Below are 21,344 nucleotides of genomic sequence, written 5' to 3' on the forward strand. Positions count from 1 at the left end.
TTTTGTTTTAAATTTTGCGAGTTAACACGGCGTAACGTGTGTGTGGTTCAACGTTTTAACATTTCGTTTTACGCTTCGTACTAGATTTTGCGAGTTAACACGACTCAATGTGCGTGTGTGGTTCAACGTTTTTACGTCGTCTATCTTTTCCCTGTTTGACAGGTTCGTTACAACGTGCGGGGTCCTAAATCGACTTAATTATTATTTTTTATATTTTACGTTACAGTCTAATTTCTTTACATTAATACACCGTAACTTCAGTATTAGTCGTCGCTGGCGGTGGTGTGTAGGCCTGTAAACGAACCGAACGAACACGAACATAGGCATGTTCGTGTTCGTTCATTTTACTTTAACCGAACATGAACATGAACACGGACATATAATTGAACACATTTTTTGTTCATGTTCGTTTATTAAGAAATCGGGCTTGTTCGTGTTCGTTTATGTTCGTTCGTTTAAAGCCTAAACGAACAGTTCACGAACACAAACGAACATAAACAAAAAAATTAACTGAACATATTTCAATAAACCTAAACAAACATAAATTAACATGATTGAACAAACATAAACGAACACAAATGAACGTAATTGAACAAATATAAACAAACACAATTTAATTATTGAACACAAACAAACAAGTCTAATATAATACAGTTATCCGAAAACACATCTAAATTAGGGTTCATAGATACTAAAGTTAAGTAGTTTTTTTTTTTAAAATAAATATTAAGTAAGTGATCAGTTACAATCTAAGAAAAATTCTAAAGTTTCATTTTTTATTACTAGAAAACTCAATTACTAATTAATTATATTTATATAAGTAGTTAGAAAATCTATATTTATATAAATATAACTATTTTTGTATTTACTAAAATTTAAACGAACATAAATAAACAAACATGAATGAACGTTCACGAACATAAATAAACGAACATAAACGAGCGTTCACGAACATAAATGAACGAACACAAGGTGTGTTCATGTTCGTTTATTTAATTAAACGAACACAATTTTTTGTTCGCGTTTGTTCGTTTATTAAATAAACGAACATAAACAAACTTTCCGCCGAACAAGTTCACGAACAGTTCATGAACGTTCGGTTTGTTTACAGGCCTAGTGGTGTGGTATTGATGTTATTCGGCATGGTTTTAAGCCCTTGCCGCATTACGACGGGTGATAAATCTAATTCTTCTTATATAACATATTTTAAAAGGAAATTATTTTTATCCAATAAAATTAGAAGAGAGAAAAGATAACTGTTTAAAAACACCTATTTTGGTAAATATTTCTTAAAGTATCCATTTTGTAAATAAGTTTTTCCACAACACCCTTTTCGGAAAAAACTCGTAAATGAGTTGTATAAATTTAATTTCTCTTTTTAAAGCGATTCCGTTATGGGTGTTTGATCCGTGGAACTTTTTCAAGGAATTTATATTTGAAGTATGTGATTGCAGTTAAATTTGTAAAAAAACAATGATATTTGGGGGAACTCGAATCTATCAAAAATTAAAATTTGTGATAAATATCTGTCTTTTCATGAATAAAGTTTTTCTTTAAAAAAAACATAAATATGTGTGAGTGAGATGAAATCAAAATACTCCAACAATCCTGCTTGCTTGAGTTGAAGCTACACTAAATGATCACTTTTCTTCAATCCAACGATTATCAAACCTTCGATCTCACCACAAATGGCGGATCAAACTGAGATCTCCTTCGCCGGATTATTCTTTTGCAGCGCTTTTGCCGCCTGTTTCGCTGAGGTTTATCATCAGTTTTCCTTTCATACATCGTTATATGTTTCGTTAATTACTACTACATTTGGAGATCCACTTTTGGGATTTGCAGATTTAGGTTTGATGTTAATACTAGGCTGCCTATACATTGGGTGTGGTCATGACTCATGTCACCACTTCTAATCCATCCATCATCCAAAATATGGGTTTGGTCATTACCCAAATCACTATTCTCTTATTTTAATTTATTTTTGTTAAAAGAAAAAAGAAATATTGAAAAAGAAAAGTAGGCAATGCCAACCATGGTATGGTGGATGAGCCAAGCCGCCAAAGGGTGGTGTCTCAATTCATTAATGGCGATTGATCTTCAGCCTTGTGTTTATGATTTAGGTTTTTAATTTAGGGAATCCAGATAAGTGTAGCTTTGGGTAAGAAGAACTTTATAGTTTTGATCTTACTCATTTGATATTTAAGGAAATTTTCTTAGATACTCTAAACAGAATTATCTTGATATCTTCATTGCATAGCATAGGTCAATTAAACGGGAACTCGTTTACAGCCCACTTAGCCAGTTTATTACAACTTGATTATAACCTGTTTACACCCGTACTCGTTTAGATAGGTTATGTTTGGATTGATGTCTTTGACATGAATGAATGAATATATGGGTTCGTGTAAGGATTACAACGCCAGCCACAACCGGAGACCCACCAACCCGAATCACATAATGAATACTAAACAGATTTGAATATTGAAAAATGGTAGTTTTGACTTCACGAGTCAAATGGTACATCTTTTTAGTCACTCACATGAAAACTATCTTACACTAAACTTCAAAAAGATTTTAGAGAGATTTTTCGGTCATTTATACAAACGAAGGAGCATGGTTAAGAACACAACACATCACCTGATCTTTTCCGATGACAAAATAACGTAGTACGCGGGGATAAACCATCATGTTTTGAAACCGTAGACAAAATCGCTTAATTTGAAACAAGTAGATCATTATTGTAATGGCATAGTTTTTGTAATCATAAATAACACATTAGTTATTTATAAAAAAAAAAAGAAATAGGCAAAAAATGTTTATGGTTTTTGTGCAGTTATGTACAATCCCTCTAGACACTGCTAAAGTTCGACTTCAACTCCAAAAGAGAGCAGCATTGAGCGGAGAAGGTGGCTCACCAAAGTACAAGGGTCTTTTAGGTACGATTGTTACTATAGCCAAAGAAGAAGGTCTGCTTGCACTTTGGAAAGGTATTATACCTGGATTACATCGCCAGTTTATATACGGAGGCTTAAGGATCAGTTTATACGGCCCTGTAAGTCATTCATTTGAGGACTGACTGGTCCAATCCAATGTGGCTCAGCAACTGTTACATGATGATCTGAGATTTTCGTTATTATACAGGTCAAAGCCTTTTGTTCTGGTGGTAATGTTCTTGCCGATGATGTTTCCTTGTTCCAGAAAATACTTGCTGCTTTGATTACGGGTCAGTGATTTTGTTTTTAGTTAGTTAGTGTGTCATATATGATTACGAATAACATATTATTATTTCACTAGTAATGTGATTTTTGAATGAAGTAATTTACTCGGGGGGTTTAGGCATTAGATGACACTTTCAATCCGTTTGACCTGTTAAGAGATAACATAAGTTGGGATCTCATCCTTCTCGTTTAAACGTTTTTCTCTTATGAAGATGTGTTTAGGCCCACTCAGATCTAAATGTAAAAAACAAGCCCTAAATAAACATATTTCTTATCAAACAGGTGCTATAGCGATCACATTGGCTAATCCGACCGATCTAGTGAAAGTTCGGCTTCAAGCTGAAGGTAAGCTGCCACCTGGAGCACCACGGCGCTACTCGGGTGCTTTAAATGCCTACTACACCATAATCAAGGAAGTAAGTTTCTTGCATACGTTTCCTCCCTATAACTAACTATAGGTTGCAAATTTTGGTGGGTCAGTCAGTCAGGCGAGTTAGGTAATGTGTCAAAATAGACAATTTTGTTTTGTATGGGTCAAGTTGTGTTAAACCAGAACAGTTTTATCCAAATATTTTATTTTAATTTTTTTGTTGAATATTTACAACTAGAATTTATACCGTCAAATATTTGACCCGACTCATTTACGTCTAAACGTAGACCTACGGAAACGCACATAAAAACAAGCACGAAAACGTATTATATTTGACTTGACTCATTACCGAGAAAAAGTTACATCAAAACGTAAACCAACTTGGATTATACCGAAACATACTTAAAAATAAGCACACAAGAAAAGAGTGTTTTTTTAAGTTAAAGAATGGTAGCGCCGAAAGAAACCTAAAATAACATATATTATACAATGATACAACTTCTTCATATGAAGCTATTTAATGGGTTATACTTCCAGCCCGTTAGAATCAAAATACACCCTGAACAGCAAGGGCGGGCTAGTCTCTACCTGCAAGTCTATAACCACTCATGTCTTATACACTGTAAACAGGAAGGGCTAGTGGCACTTTGGACAGGTCTAGGCCCAAATATTGCTAGAAATGCTATTATCAATGCTGCAGAACTCGTGAGCTATGATCAAGTGAAACAGGTTTGACTTTCATTGCTAGTTGTTTGTACTCACTCCATTGTGTTGATGTTTTTGGTTCGAATTTGCAGACCATTTTGAGAATTCCAGGGTTCACAGACAATATTATTACTCATCTACTCGCCGGTTTAGGTGCAGGATTCTTTGCGGTGTTGATTGGTTCACCTATTGATGTGGTAAATATATATATATTTTCTCATGTGTACTTCATCTGATCCTCACATGTAACTTTGCTTGTTTACAGGTGAAGTCTAGAATGATGGGAGATTCAATATACAAAAGCACCCTTGATTGTATGGTTATAACCTTAAGAGTTGAGGTCTGTTATACCATTAAATAAATAATATTCTGTAGTGACTTGTTTTAGCCCCGCTTGCGGTATGCACTAATTTTAACGTTATTCGTGAAAAATAACGTTAAAAGAGGGGGATGGTTAATCATGCATCATGTGGTGGCGTTGATAGCCGAAAGACAAAAGGGTACATGCACTAATCGCCCTTTGTCCCGATTGTTGAGTGTTATGTGCCTTGTGATGCAAAACTACTATCGAGCCGGGGGTCAGCCTCTCTATTCCTACGGGGTAGAGGTAAGGCTGTCTACATCTTACCCTCCTCGGACCCTACCTTAGCTTTGCTATTGATGGTATTTACTGAGTATGATGATGATGATGACTTGTGATTGTACTAATTTTCATGCGTCGCAGGGAGCCCTTGCGTTTTACAAAGGATTCCTTCCAAATTTTGGTCGTCTAGGATCCTGGAATGTTATAATGTTCTTGACACTTGAGCAAGTAAGATTTATATGTTTTTAGACATCTACGAATAATAACATACTTTCTTATTTTGTACGAAAAAGTTTCTCTACCTAATTAATGTCCCTAAACAAGTAAAAAAAATACTCTGAAAAAGTCACTGAATCCAACTAGTAAAGTCCTTAAACTTGTAAAAAAAATACACAAAAGTTTATACCATTGATCTAAAGAGGTAACAACAACTTATGAAAAAAAATTAAGCAATTTGGGTTGACCCACAACACTGACTTATTCGTTATTTAATTTTTTATCAATGATAACTATGTATTATACAATAAACTATGTTATTATGAGGATAAACATTTTTTCTTAATAAACCAGTTTATGAGATATTTTGGGTGGCGTTTGATTCGTTTTATTTCTCCTAAATGATTTGGTTAATCCCCTGTATAGAAAATACATCTTATTATGTTTGTTTTTGATCTACTACAGATAAGAAGATTATTCTCTTGACTTGACAAGTTTGGACTCTCGGATTCTCTAATTCCCGATTATTCTGTTATTCATTCTTTGGTGACGACGGTTCAGGTAATGTTATAGTTCCAGTTGCCGCCCGTCAAAGACATAATATAATTAATAGTCACATGACTTGAAGCCATAGGTTTTCTTGGAGTGGATTATCGTATCATACGTTATATTATTAAAGTTTACATATGACGAGTTTTATAAACTACGGAGCTCGGCTGCATTGAACAAGTGAGCATTATATACGGGTATGGACAATTAATAAGTTATTACGCTTGGCTCCATTGAGCAAGTGTTACGGTTTTTTATTTTATTTTTTTTCACAATTTGAAATTATTGAACATTTTAGTCAGCTGCAGCAACAATGAACTATACTAAAAACAAACGAAAATGTTAAATGTTGGAATCACAATTTATAGAGATTTGAACTAGTTCAGTGCCTATCCAGTTTTAGCTTAGAACCCTATTTTAATCTTAAATCGGTTTTATTTTAAAATACAAAGTCTGGCTAGGGGTGTTCATCGAATCGAATATCGAATTTTTGAATTATTTGAATAATTTTTATTTTTCCTTGAATTCGTATTCGAATAAAATATACCAAATTCGATTCGAATTCGTATTCGATTAAAAATTCGAATTCGAATAAATTCGATTTGATTTAGATTCTTTAAAAACATGTGAAAAAACTATCAAAATGAAACAGAAATTTTAAAGCAACCATAGAACACGAAATCATATTAAAACAGTTCCAAATAAAATATCATAAATTTGAAATTCAAAACGAGAAGTCAGGAATAACCACTTCACATTACAAGTTAATATTTTTAGGGTTAGAAATCTATTGATAGATTTTTTACTTAGGTTTTAGTTATGGGACATCTAGTTGGTTTGGTAATGGGTAATCTTAATACTTGGAATAAATTTTGAAAATAATTTATAGTATAGGCTAATAAAAGTTATATATGTATATTATATATAAAAATAATAAATAAAAATATATAATTTTTATTCGAATTTCGAATCAAATCGAATTTGAAATTGTAAATTCGTATTCAATTCGTATTCGATTTACTTGACTCGAATTTGAATTCTTATAATCGAAACGAATTCTTGATAATCGAATTGAATTTAAACGAATTTCGAATTTTTCGAATTCGAAACGAATTCTGAACACCCCTAAGTCTAGCTGATATTAATCGATTCAAAGCGACATAACCCTAGCAAATCATTTTTTTTTTGGATCGACCCTAACAAAAAGTGAGGGTACATTGCAAGCATCGTAAGGATTATTCTAAGTGTTATGTGATGTGTTAACCATATGAAAACGGGCATTTCAATGTATCCGATAGAACTCAACGTAATCTTTATAAGTATTGTGATTGGATCAAAATGTAAAGTTAATCGGATTTATACCGTACAAAGGAGTAGTAGCCCAGGGATAAAGTTGAAACAATAGAAACTAAAGGAGTTAATCTGTATAATGAAGTAGCAGCCCCATCCCAAAAGTACCATTTTTTTAAATTTAAAGACAAGTAAAATGGAATAGTAGCCTACGACAAAATTTATCAATTTTGAAATTTGGTAGTAAAACTAGAAAGTAAAAATGAAATTTGAATAAGTTAGGAGTCAAGCAAAGGGTTAAAAAGGAAATTTGAAAATGTTGGTAAAAAAGAAATGTCCTAGCAAAACCAGAGGTAAAAAGGAAACTTGGAAAAGTTGAGGGCTTAAAGGGGAATGCCCACCCACATTCCTCTTTAAGAATATAAATAAATGTCTTTTTAACATTTTTAAAATTTATTAAAACGCCAATAAGCTCAAAGCCTCAAACTGTGAAACATTATTGTGCGTTTGAAGCAATCTACATGTAACACAAAGAATCTCTTTTAGATCATGTGTGATGGGTTCAAGCCTCTTATGGATGTTTCTGTGATGTGTCAGCCACGTCATAAGTAGGTCTAAATACTCAAACTACTTAATTTTGATGGGGACACCTTACTCCAAGTACTCACTACTTTTTTTCGTTTAAAAAACTATAAAAACTAAACATTAATAACAAATATACTAATTTAAAATAAAGAGTAAATTACAAGTTTTGTCCTTTATGTTTACATCAAATTTCAGGCGCTGTCCTTTAGCGCAAAAGTTGACAGGCGGTGTCCTTTACCTTTCAAAATCTTGCACGTTTTGTCCTTTAGGCCAAACCCAGTTAGATTTTTTGGTTAAATCTGGTCATGTGCAAAGCACATGAGGGTATTCTTGTCATTTCACCTCTTCAGGGACTATTTTTTTTAAAACCACTTATATTTAGGGACTAGTTTATAAAAAATAAAGAGATTTATAAAAAATCAGAGCTTCATAGATAACACCGGCGACCTCACCATCTTCTCCGGCGACCTCACTGGTTCTGCGTTTTCCAAGGGCACATTTAAACCAGAGCTTCATAGATCTAGGTTCTGTGAAAATCGGCCAGTTAGTTAACATAAATCTGGGTTCTCTGTTAACCTGAGCTTCATAGATAACACACCAAATCGGAGCTCCAAATCCAACAACATCAAACAGCCGGTTCCTTCGCCGCTTCCTCTAAACTTATGTCGTAGTTCTAGTGTTTTGTCATCGCCGGAGATGGTCCGAACAACCGAAAACCTGCCGGAACTCTCATCGAGTGTCATCTCTCTTCGGAAGCAGTGGGCATCATTGATCCTGTCCGTCCCACTGATGGATATGTATGCCAGTTCTCGCTGTAGGTCCCCCGGAGGTTGAGGTTAAACCTTATCCTTGTTATGTTTAACACACTAGCAAGTGCGGAATCCAAGCTAGAATGCAAACCGGTAGTTTATATGAGAACACAAGCTACAAAGAGAAAGGTAGACACACGAGATATCAAAGTTTTCTCTTGTATTTCAGTGGACACGGTTACAGCCCTTGACCAAACTGAAAATACGCTCTCTACAAGACTAAGTTCACTCACACTCTCTCTCACACTCACCCAATGATGTGAACACATTACATGAGTATATATATACCCATCACAGCTCGTCTGGTCGAAGGATCAGATAGACTGATCGAATGATCATCTATCGATCTGAAACCTATCGAAGGATCCATATATACCTCGAAGGATGATATCCCTCGAGGTCCATCAACATCCATCGAAGGTTTATCTTTCGAGCTCATCGAAGGATCTAAAAATCCTTCGATGACTCATCCTTCGACACAAACATGTTACAACCATGTTCTAACTGTTTGGCTAAGTCAAACCAGGAGGATGGTTGACTTGGTCAATCTTACATCAAACACACATATTAACAAACCTAAGACGTAACCCAGACTAACAAAAGACATCGTTTTGTATCATGACAAAATACAGACAAAGTACAGACACAAGTGCACCAACAAACTCCCCCTTGGCTGTAGCTTTGTCTCGATCTTCGTGTCTTCAAGTCTCTGACGTCCTTTCAAGTCTTCAATGTCGGAGGATCTTCAAAGTCTTCACGTCTTGAAAGCAGAAAGTGTATCAACAAACTCCCCGTTTCATGTAGGAAGTGTGTTGACAAACTCCCCCTTAACATAAGCTCCCCCTTGAGTTATGCTCGTGAAAGACTTGATCCTTATAGCTTGAGATCCTTGTGGTGTTGATGATGGTCAGCGGCAACTCGATCATTTTCATCTTTTGAGGGCCTTCACGTCGTGTCTTCATTCCGAAGCTTGTCATCGACCATGTTCTCCTTGCCTTTAGAATCTGCACATGCAAGAAATTTAAACGCGTAATGAGAACAACTGCTTGGAATATAGTTTATATAAACAAATGACACACGAATGACCATGTCACAATCAAACACCGTCCGACAGTTTGAATGTTTAGTAAATTTGTCAGTTTTAGTTTCTAACTTTCAAAACTTGCAAATTTCGACCGTTTATGAAGATTTAGTCACTTCGGTTTTCGTTCAGGTTTCAGGCAACGAAGACTCGAGTTCCAACATCGTACGATCGAAAATAAAATAGAAATAAAATCTTTTTGGCTTTTATAAAGTTTATATTAAACACACCTAAAATCTTTTTGGTATTTTTGAATTTTTCAAATGTAAAGACTGAAAGCAGTAAATAAATATATACAGACATTCTTTTTGCGAGTTTCGAGGGTAAGAGAATCATATCAGTGCACGGTCAAGCCAAAACACTCTCTTTGTTCAGTTAGTTAACATTAAGATAAGCATCCTATAACAATTATCGGTATTGTTGTCCACATAAGCTCAACTTATCAGATGTAATCATGGCGAGGGGATACGTTGAGGTATGATTTATACTTACCGACCGGTGTTCATCCACATCACGACACATTCCTGTATTAAGGTATGCACGAGGATTCATCTTACCGGTGAGTATACCGATTATCATCTGTTTTACCGTATATGATGTGAGATTCTCACTTATTTTGATTTGAAAACAAGCCCTATGTGATAGAATCACTTATTGATGAGGAACTTGATTTTCATATGCATGAGGGCACAGGAGCAAGTCCGTGAACAGGTCAGTACTTCCGTACAGCAGAGAGACGAACTTGACTCCCGGAAAAATGTGATATTTTATCACTTATTTGTTTGGACATGTGATTGTTTATCACTTATTGAGGTCGAATGCAGTATGTACACGTATGTATAGTATCAGGGAAGATCTAGACTTGCGTCCCCGTTATTTTTCGGTAAAGGATACAACCATGATACCCAGATGATAAGCAGCATAAAGACCGAATATCTCAGAACCTTGGCAATCTCTCAAACGAAATTTCGGTACTAAGACCATATGCCAATGAATGTTTCCCACCTGGTCTTCAGTCGATTTAAGATTTATATCACCCTGCACACTTTAAAATGATTGTGAGCCTACCGATACATCTTATATAGAGCTGCTTATCGTTTTTCATTTGAGGTTTAAAGAGGTTTGGATAGACCACTGATGTACTATCATTTTCTCTTTTGCTCGCCAGGAAACTCATTTTTGTTTTTCTATTGTTTTTGAGTTTTTGAAATTTTTCGATGTTTTTGAATTTTCAGATTTTTGGATTTACTCCCCCTAAAATAAAAAAACTAAGACAAATTTAAAACACAAAGGTATTTACAAAAATGATTTTCCGATGTTGGTTTACTCTTGCTTGACCTTAATGCCGTTTACCAATAATAAAAAGTCAAATCTTGATTTGTCAAACGCTTTGGTAAATAGGTCGGCACGTTGGTGATCGGTATGAATGTGAACCACATCGATAAGTCTCTTTTCAAAGCAATCACGTATGAAGTGATATTTAATATCGATGTGCTTCGTTTTTGAGTGCTGTACAGGATTTCTAGTGATCTGTAAAGCAGCTTCATTATCAACATAAATAGGAGTAGTTAGGAATTCAAAACCGTAGTCCCGCATCTGTTGTTGGATCCATAGAACCTGGGAGCAGCAACTAGACGCAGCAATGTATTCCGCTTCACATGTAGACGTAGCCACACATGTCTGCTTCTTGCACTGCCAAGTGACTAGGCGATTGCCTAAGAACTGACATCCTGCTGTAGTTGATTTGCCATCTTTCTTGCAGCCGCCGAAATCAGAATCACTGTAAGCCTTGAGATCGAAGTTATCATCCTTAGGGTACCATAACCCGGTGTCAGGGCAACCCTTCAGATAACGAAAAATCCTTTTGACAGCAGCATAGTGAGAGACCTTCGGATTCGCTTGGTATCTGGCGAGAAGGCACGTTGGATACATAATGTCGGGTCTTGATGCGGTGAGATACATTAAAGATCCAATCATAGCACGATAAAGTGAAGAGTCCACAGCTTCCCCTTTTTCATCCGGAGTAATCCCGTGATTTTGCGGAAGAGGAGTAGAAATTGACTTCGAATCGGACATCTGGAACCGGCTCAAGATGTCTCCGACGTACTTGGTTTGATGGATAAAAATTCCAGATTCGGACTGATTAACTTGCAAACCCAAGAAGAACGTCATTTCACCCATCGCACTCATCTCGAATCGATCTTGCATCACCTTCTCAAATTCCTTGCATAACTTATCATCGGTAGAACCAAAGATAATGTCATCGACGTATACCTGTACCAACAGAAGATCTTCACCTTTTTCCTTGATGAATAGGGTACAATCGATCAAACCCTGTCTAAACCCATTGTTCAGCAGGTAGGTAGACAGTGTCTCATACCAGGCTCGGGGTGCTTGATGATGACCATATAGCGCCTTGTTAAGTAGTAAAACTCTGTCAGGATGTAATGGATCTTCAAACCCCGGTGGTTGCTCGACATATACTTCCTCTTCGACTACTCCATGAAGAAATGCACTTTTAACATCCATCTGGTACACCTTGAATTTCTTGAAGGATGCGTAGGCTAGAAAGATTCTAATAGCCTCCAGACGTGCAACAGGTGCATACACTTCATTGTAGTCAATACCTTCTATCTGACTGAAGCCTTGAACAACTAACCTTGCTTTGTTTCGGACAACAATCCCACGGTCGTCCTTCTTGCACTTAAACACCCAACGAGTTCCAATCTTCTTGTAGTGGTCGGGCCTATCAACCAATTTCCATACGCCCAACTTCTCGAACTGCTGAAGTTCTTCTTACATGGCTTCCACCCAGGAATCATCTTTCAATGCCTCTTTCCAAGATCTAGGCTCTTCTTGGCTAACATAGCAGGCGAAAGACCAATCATTTTGTTGTCCCGATTCTCGTATCTCAGCATACAAGCCAGCATTTTTGTTATTTCTGATTTGATTCCTTGTCCTTACACCACTGAGAACATCACCTATAATATTCTGCTGAGGATGAATGTTATGAATTCGGGTTTCAGGAACTGGAGGAATTTCAACAATGGTCCTCAAGTTATTGATATTTAAATTCCCGATATCATTCTGAAGCTGTTGAGTTGTAGAAGATGATGCATTTTCTTCTTGGACAATTGGCGCAGACACTGGATCCGTTGCTTCTGAAGTACCTTGAACCGGACGCGGTGCTTCACCATCATTTGCATCAACATACTCCTCATCTTCCGATGACAAATTGTAGTCGACAACATCATTAAACACCTCATTTGAAACGAGATTGTTAACAGAAGAAGATGCTTGTGAGTCAACAATGATTGGCGAACTAACTGAGAGCCAGTCGCATTCTCGCTTTCAGACAACATTTGAGCAATTGCATTGTCATCATCAAATGTCGGCAGATTGAATGAGTCGAAAAGACCATCATAATCGAACATCCATGGATCTCCAGAAGGCTTCGGTGGATTAGAATATCTTTGAACTTTTACTTCACCCCACTCTTCAATCTTCTTGGTAGTCAGGTTCTATACTCGCACCTTTAGATTATAAAGATTTTCCAACAAGGTGATCAAATTCTTTAGAATTTCTGGAGTCTCGCTCTTGTGGACCATGAAAGCAACCCATGAAAATCTTGAATAGTTATCAGTGACTACCAAGCAGAAAACCTCCCCGTGCACACTCTTGTGTTTGATTGGGCCGAAAAGGTCCATATGCAGACGTTCGAGTGGCATGTTTACAGTGTTAACCTTCTTCAATGGATGTGATTTCTTGATCTGCTTCCCTTTCTGACACGGCACACAGACATCTTGAAGTTGAAAATTCTTCACATTGACACCTCTCACCAGATTGTTTTTGACAAGGTGATTCATTTTTCTGAGGTGAATATGACCCATCCGTCTGTGCCAAGAGATCGTCTCCTTTTCAGTGGCTTTTGAAATAAAGCAAGTAACTTGTTTGGACTTAGTTATTGCTTGGCTCATATCGAGGACATACAAATCATTAACTCTTGGTGCTGATAAGAGAATCCATTCTTCGGGAATCTTGAATCCTGGCTTCAGGACATAACAACCGGCATCATCAAAATGCACGGTGAACTTCTTGTCGCAGATCTGAGAAACACTCAGGAGATTGTGATCCAACTGTTGCACATAATTGATTTTGTCGAAACTCACAACTCCATTTGAGATCATTCCCTCGCCGGTGATATACCCTCCTTTGTCTCCAGCAAACGCGACATATCCTCCTCTTATACTTCGCACATCGAAAAGAAGACGATAGTCACCCGTCATGTGCCTGGAAGCCCCACTATCAACAATCCAATGACTATTAATAGTTCCTCCTAGAGCCGCCTGCACATGCAACTAACTTATCAGTTTGAGAGGGGGACCCAAGCCTTTGTGGACTTGGGTCGTCCTTGATCATCAAGGAAAGTGATTTCAATCACTTGATGATTAGGAAAAAGAACCTGTGGTGCCCCCCCTGATTGAATTACCTGCTTTTGCTTCCAAGCTGTTTGTCTTTTACCAGTATTTGAATTTATTGTTTTAGCATTTACTGGTTTTACAGTTTAGGTTTTGCTTGTACATGTTTTTCTTCTTTGACCTCTGATTTTAAGGCCTTTTCAATTACCTTTTGATTCCTTTGCTTTAACTTCTTTTCCCTTTCTTTCAAGACACGTGGGTCTTGTTTCGGGGAAACTGATCGTTTTTGGTAATCGATTGGGGAGCACTCGTTTTTGACTTCAGCTTTTGCACGTGTGGGCAATATCTTACAATATGCCCAACTGTGCCACATTCAAAACATGTTCTCCGCTCTACAAACTTCGGAGAAACATGTTGATGACCAGACGGAGAACCAGACAATGAACTTTGTGATCTAGACGTGCTTGGACCTAAATCACATCCGTTGGTGTGTTGGGTGTAATTATTCTGATCATTTCGTTTTAAAATTCTAACTTGTTTTACAAAATCAACGTTAGATTTATCCTGAAATGTTTCAAGTTTGTCTGAACCCGTGGATCCAACAAAGTTCATTTTCGGTTCTCGTTTCTTAACAGGAGCTCTTTTGTTTTGCACCTTTTGTTGTTGAACCTTAGGTTGCTCAACCTTTGATTGTTGAATTTTAGGTTGTGCAGCCTTAGGTTGAGTAGCCTTAGACTGTTCAACTTTAGGTTGTTGAACCTTTGGTTGTTCAGTCTTAGGCTGCTGAACTTTAGGTGCTTGAACATTCTTGTTCTGAGCCTTCTTTCCCTGTACCTTACCCTTTCCGGAGTTGACTTGTTGTTTTCGCTCAATTGGTAGTTTTTGGTTTCCGTATTGTTTTCTAATTTGTTCACATGGAATTGGATCACATTGAGTGACGGTAACTTTGCCACTTTTGTTCCCCAAAAACTTATCAGTGCATCCTTCAAAAATTTGCTCAATTAAATCTTGATTTACATTTTTAATAGGAAAATCTTTGTTAGAGTAGATTTTGCTATCTCCTTTGAGCGTGTACAACAAATTATTCCCTTCAAGGCTAGATACAAGGGACTCCATTGCTTTTGACATTTCAGTCTTACTCGGTTTCACTGGTGGATCACACAGGATTTGATTCTCGATTGGAATATCTGTTGTAACCGAGTTAGACTGTTGTTTCACAATTTCTTCAGATTCATCGTCCGAAGAATCAGCATCCTCAACAATGGGAGGACTCTGTTCCTTAACACACGATGAATCTGTCACATTCTCAGATTCTGATTGACTCGAGGATGATGTACCAGTTGTGAACCCGAGGCCTGCTGCAAAGTCATCTAGACCGAGTGGCACAGTAGGTTCAAAACGGGGCATATCCTCGTCATCAGGTAATTTGGAGTAATTGTGATTGATTGGGGGACGACATGATTTGAATCCAATACATTTTGCATCCCCCTTTTTCTTTTGAACGTCAATGATGTGATCCAATACATAGCGGCAATTGGAATAGCTTTCCAGTTTCTGCTTAATTGTCTCACATTCACATCGAGCTGTTGCTAACTCTACCATTTGCTTTTCAATTGTGTCAATAAGATTATTGTTAGCATGTTGTTTTCGCAAAACAGCCTTTTGTAATTCTGAAACATCATGTCTTAATGACGCAATTGTTGCTTTAAATTCCTTTTCATTTCTGGTTAAAAACAAGTTAGCTTCGGTTGCTTTAGAAAGATCTACAATCAATTCTTGATTGTGTTTGTGTGTGATTTCAAACTGACTTTCCTTTTCAGCATATTTTAAACACTTTGCACATTCAATAGGAGCAGAAATAGAGTCAGAATTAGTATCACATACCTGAGAAGTCTGACCTTCTACGTGAGCCATAAAGGCTGTATGAAAAGAAAAAGATCCATCTTCAGAGAAGAACTGAGCAAGCTTCTCGGAAGTTCCAGCAGATTTCTGGCAGAGAATAGATCTCCTCTTGCATAATGCTTCAGCTTCAGCCAAAAGCTCATCAACTTCCAAATCTAAAGCATCACTTGATAAATCACCAGCATCAAGTGATTCCCCATCCATGCTCCCACTATAACCCGAACTATCTTCATCTTCTGAAGATTCACCAGCAGACACGGGTTCTACTACCTTCTCAATCACTTTAGCATAACATGCTGTTCCACTATTTCCTCCTTCTCCAAGCTGAAGGTTCCAGTTGCAGATTTCATCAGCTTGAACAACCAATCCTCTGTGGGGATTAGTGTTTGTGGATCCAGATGCATTTCCTCCAACGGGAACTATTGATCTGACAGAATTGTTGTTCAGTTGTTGTTGTGGCTGTCCTTGATTCCTGAAGGGATTCTGATTTCCTTGCTTAGGTGGCTTCTGACACTCCCACTTGAAGTGACCCTTTTCACCACAATTGAAGCAAGTGACAACATTCTTATCAAAACCATACTTGGTGTTGTTGTTGCTATCCAAGTTGGTTCTCCCCGTCCTTTCCATAAACTCCTTTGCTCTTCGAATTGCACTAGCAAGAGCCCATTTGATATCTATCATTTCAAACTCTCCACTTGCTGATAATCTTCATTGGTTAGATTGATATTCCCAATCTAACCTGCGACCAATCCACAATAAGCACTAACCAAGGTGTTCAACATCTCCATATGCTCCTTGGCTATTTCGACACTGACTTTGGAAAAGTTGGAAGTGTCTAATCTGACTGGGTTCGGATTGGAAGTGGCTTGAAAGTTTGAAGAGCTTCCATAAAACCCTTGCTGTTGCGGTTCTTGCTGTTGCGGTTGTTGCTGCTGAGCTCTGCTTGGGTCTAAGAAAGGCGGTGGTGTGAATTGCTGAGCTGTCGGTTGTACATACTGTTGTTGAGAAGAAGAATCTGGTCTTGAATACATCATCGTGTATGTTGAAGGATCAAACTGATTTGTTGTGGAAAGTCCGGTGTTTGAGATGAAAGCTGTTTGAAGCTTCGCGTGTTGAGAGGCTGGTTTTTCTCCACTGATACCTCCTGCAATCCCATAGTACATCTCTGGATTTTGAGGAGTTAGTGTTCTTTTTGCCTTAAGCTTTTCTTCTACATCCTTGTTCTCCAATTTTTGAATTAACTCATAGACGGTGATTGTGTCTAGAACACCATTTTGTTTGAGAATTTCAAGAAAACTGCTCCACTTTGCTGGTAAGCTATCAGCGAATCTCTGCACCATTTCTTGTGGAGTGGCAGTGACTCTAAAAGCAAACATCTCGCTCAACAAGTGATGGAACCTTGTAGATAACTCTGCCAAAGTCTCATTCTCCATACACGTGAATCCTTCAAACTCTTTCTTCAGTAATTCTTGCTTGATCTTTCTAGATTGAGCATTTCCTTCACATCGTAACGTGAGCATATCCCACAAGCTTTTAGTAGTCGTGCAGTAAACAAACTGGTGGTAAATGTCTCTGTGAAGAGCTTGTGTGAGAATCATGAATGCTCTCTTTTCTAACTCAAATTTCTTCTTATCATCATCCGACATAGTGCTGTAAGTTGTTGGATTAGATCCTGCAACTTCCAAATCATTGTCAAATGCGGTGAAGAAACACATGTGACACCTGTGTCACCGCGACCATCAAACGAATACCAAGCCGATGAAATATCGTATTTCATACTCGGGATCTTGTATAAATATGTGTATCTATTGCACATATCAATTCTTGTTCAATTTCAAATTCTACATCACTTTCTGGAGAATTATACGCAAACTGGTGCGTAAACGTACTCAGTTTAATGCGACAAATACTCCGGAACATCAACATATACTCAACATACCTTAAATAACCTTTACATAACTTAGAAATAAGTTTTGAAGGCTTTGGTATAGCAAAAACAAGTTAATTCGCTTACAGGGACTAAACTTGACAAACTGCGAAAGTGTGCCAATTTGAAATGTAACGAACATTCCGGAACATGTCCATAAGTTAAACATACCCTAAATATCCTTTACATAGCTTAGAAATAGGCTTTGAGGTGTTTGGTATGCTAAAACAAACTTTTGGATCATTCAGGGACTAAAAGTGTCAAAAAGTGCACAAGTTTGCACTTTCGCGCATAACTTACGTTCTGAATACATCCGGACATCCAAAAATTTATGTAAGCATCCTAATATTATGCCTTAGTGTTTGGCATGAGAAAAATCCATTCGTTGCGTCATTTGGATCGTTTTCCGCGCTTATGCGCATTCCGTCGTAATTAACCGAACATCGCGATCGTACGGCCAAACGAGCCAACATCCGGAACATTTTTGAGCATGTTTCATGTCCACAATGTTTAGGCATCATTTTAGGGCCTTAAAGTTGGCTTTACGGGCCTTAGAAGTGTCGGAAATGGCTTAAATACGCAACAGGGACCAAAACTGCCATTTTTGAAAGTATGTGCAGATCAGAAGCTTCAGGCGGCCCGCGTGAGTTTTGCCTAAATGTTGAGGCGGGCCGCGTGAGACTGTCAGACCAGATTCAATCTTTCTAATCAATGCAGTTGGCCTTTCGTTCGATCAAGGGGCAATGCCCTTTCACCCAATCAAAGGCCAAAGGCGATTTTCAGTAACCACCATATTTTTGACAAGTGTACGCACCCGATCGTGGCACGATATTCGATAAACGATCCTAACGGTTCCACTTTTCCTATAAATACCCCCCTTTTTTCCAAAACCCACACAATCTGATCTAAAGGCTCTAAGTTGGAACCATTGTTTCATACCTGAGCCATTTTGGTCTAGATTAGCATTCGGGGACCCTCCGTAAGTCTTCTTTCGCTCTTTTATTCGCTTTTTGAGTCCGAAAGTCAACATTTTGTTGACTTTATGCATTGACCAGCTTATGGTCGATGCGAAGTTCATGGAACTTCATAACGTGAGCGTGATCACGATGGTTATAGTCCGTAGTGACTATACCTATTGATCACCACGTTATCTAGGCTAAGTGACGAGTCGTAGTTTCGGCCAAAATGCGCATTCTCGCGTACTTTGTAACCAAACTACTCGTGAGCATCAAAGCCGTTTGTTTTGATGCCAAACCTGTTTTCTAAACTTAGTTAAGCATGTTCTAACATGCTTAGCTCGTCACTTTTAGTATAGTGCTTATATAGGGTCGTAAGGTAAGCGATCTAAACCATCGCTTATACTTTCGAACCCGACCCATTTGGTCGATAATTATGATCCGACCAAACACATTAGGTGACCATAGCTATAACCTTCCGAGGTTATACCTTGTAGTCACGATGTTAGGCGTTCCAGACGCGTTCTACGCGAACGACGCGTTAGGGTAGCATAAGCTACCTAAACGGGTCGTGATGGACCGTAAGCACTTAGGTTAAGTTTCATTTTAGTATGTAGGCTTTGTTAAACCATATTACACGTGTCTCCATACTCGTTTGGTTTACGAACCCGCGTACTATCCGATCCTTCCGATTTGGTCCGGTATATTAACATAGCTACCTATTAGGTGCCGTTTGATATCCCGTGATCTTTAGCATTATCTGGTTATTATACAAGAACTCCAAAGCAATCTCAGGTGAGTACATTGAACCCCTCTTTTACTGTTTTCCAAACTGTTTTGGGGTGAAACACATGTGCCTACTTGCTACTTTCATGCTTTCCGGTTTTCACATCATATACTGCTATGTTCGATAGTACATGATCTCATGTGTTTATGCTATGTATGCCCATTGTGTGCGTACTTAGTACATTGCTTTACATCACATTTCATGCTACGTACGCCCATTGTGTGCATACGTAGTACATTGTTTCACATTGCATATCTGTTGCATATGCTCATCCAGCATATGAACACATTATTCTACATTTTGAACCGTTGTACTCTACAATACATTTCATGCTACGTACGCCCATTGTGTGCATACGTAGTACATTGTTTCACATTGCATATCTGTTGCATATGCTCATCCAGCATATGAACACATTATTCTACATTTTGAACCGTTGTACTCTACAATACATTTCATGCTACGTACGCCCATTGTGTGCATACGTAGTACATTGTTTCACATTGCATTTCTGTTGCATATGCTCATCCAGCATATGAACACATTACACTACATTTTGAACCGTTGTAACCATTTGACTATGTGAACCGTCTTACTCCTTTGATTTCATGAACCGTCTGTAACCATTGAACCGTGTAAACCAGTTGTATCCGTTGACATGGATTACATTTGACAATAGACATTTGACTATACATGAACATTTCTACCGTTGTTAAACATTTCATCTTGATGGTTTGGTTTGAGTAAGTGATTTAAGTAACGAGGCATGTGTAATATGATACAAGCATGGTGGATACGCCGTTGGTACTTCCTATATATAAGTGTTTGTATGGTATTACATATCGTAGCGTTATTTGAATCATTTCAATTTGAAACATAGAACATTTTATACAAATAACACGCTTTTCACAAGACATTGATTTACAAACAACAAATCTTATACAAACTCTTTTTTTACATGGTTATTCAGTTAACATTGCATTGTTCTCTTATTTATACATATCATTTGATCTTACCGTTTTTCAAATGATTTACAAGACAAAGCAAAATACGAGGTTCATGACTAAACATTTTCTCAAACTCAAGTCATGAATTCCGTTTTCACAAAACCAATGTATCTCACAGGCATTTTTATGCTGACGTACGTATTTTCACATGTGTTTTCAGGAGATGATGCATAGGACTTATCAAGACATACTTAGGCGGACCTGTGCCTTAGTGACTTAAAACGAGACAAGAACTAGTTAATTTATGTTATGTACACTTTAATTTTTGTTTAGACATGTAAACTTTTATGTTTGATTTATAAAACGAAACTTCATTTGCCAAGGATTTGAAACAATTGATTCTGTTACAACACTCCCCGACGTTTCCGCCACGTTATGTATGTTCTACGTGGTCGGGGTGTGACAGAAAAGTTGGTATCAGAGCCAATGGTTATAGGGAATTAGGTTATTAGTAATGCTTTGACCTAGTCTATAACCTTCCTAGGACCCTAACACGAGTTTACTTGCGTTTAGTCATAAAACAATACTGTCGCCTATCCTTAGGCGACGACCACAACAAGAGCATAAATTTCAAAACCACTTTGAAAACTAATCATCCGTTCTAGGATGATTGATTACTAGGTTATGAACCCTCTATTGTAAGGTTTTGAACCCTCTGTTATAAGGTTTTGAACCCCGTTGAATTTTCAAAACTCTCGTCAAAGTTTTGGGTCCTAAATAGTGTGAACACGTGCAAACTGGAAGAGTGGATGCCTGTACCCTGGGTTTTCTGTCTAAGGTTAGAGTGTTCGTACAAATCCACATAATCGGACCAGTCACTCTTACCTGGGAACTCTTGGGGTGAGTGTCCACTTATAGGCGAGCATGTCTTCACGATTCACTATGAGGATCTATTTGCTTTGATTCAGCCTTGGTGTTGTTTGTTTGCTTCGTGGATT

General features: G+C 37.6%; 1 protein-coding gene across 3 annotated transcripts; it reads left to right on the forward strand.

Moving 5' to 3' along the window:
* The first annotated feature begins 1,548 nt into the window (after positions 1-1,548).
* Positions 1,549-20,728, forward strand: LOC110899184 (mitochondrial uncoupling protein 2). Of its 3 annotated transcripts, XR_004890318.1 has the most exons (10): positions 1,550-1,760; positions 2,837-3,055; positions 3,145-3,226; positions 3,504-3,637; positions 4,222-4,320; positions 4,389-4,493; positions 4,562-4,636; positions 5,021-5,107; positions 5,561-5,656; positions 20,567-20,728. XR_004890318.1 is itself a non-coding variant. In XM_022146056.2 (9 exons), the coding sequence occupies exons 1-9, from the start codon at positions 1,689-1,691 to the stop codon at positions 5,579-5,581; spliced, it is 894 nt and encodes a 297-aa protein (XP_022001748.1). In that variant the 5' UTR covers positions 1,550-1,688; the 3' UTR covers positions 5,582-5,978. The 3 variants fall into 3 exon arrangements, 1 of the variants encoding a protein (XP_022001748.1); XR_002569988.2 differs by lacking the exon at positions 20,567-20,728 and having other exon boundaries at positions 1,549-1,760; positions 4,562-4,903; positions 5,561-5,899; XM_022146056.2 differs by lacking the exon at positions 20,567-20,728 and having other exon boundaries at positions 5,561-5,978.
* The last annotated feature ends 616 nt before the right edge of the window (positions 20,729-21,344 follow it).

This window comes from Helianthus annuus, chromosome 4 (genome assembly GCF_002127325.2).
Source record: "Helianthus annuus cultivar XRQ/B chromosome 4, HanXRQr2.0-SUNRISE, whole genome shotgun sequence".
NCBI lineage: Eukaryota > Viridiplantae > Streptophyta > Magnoliopsida > Asterales > Asteraceae > Helianthus > Helianthus annuus.

Bases quoted from the DNA above. Each gene is read 5' to 3' on its own strand.
- LOC110899184 (XM_022146056.2), top strand. From the start codon at position 1,689: ATGGCGGATCAAACTGAGATCTCCTTCGCCGGATTATTCTTTTGCAGC. The intron at 3,227-3,503 runs GTCAGTGATTTT...CTTATCAAACAG, and splicing joins ACTTGCTGCTTTGATTACGG to GTGCTATAGCGATCACATTG. The intron at 3,638-4,221 runs GTAAGTTTCTTG...CACTGTAAACAG, and splicing joins ACTACACCATAATCAAGGAA to GAAGGGCTAGTGGCACTTTG.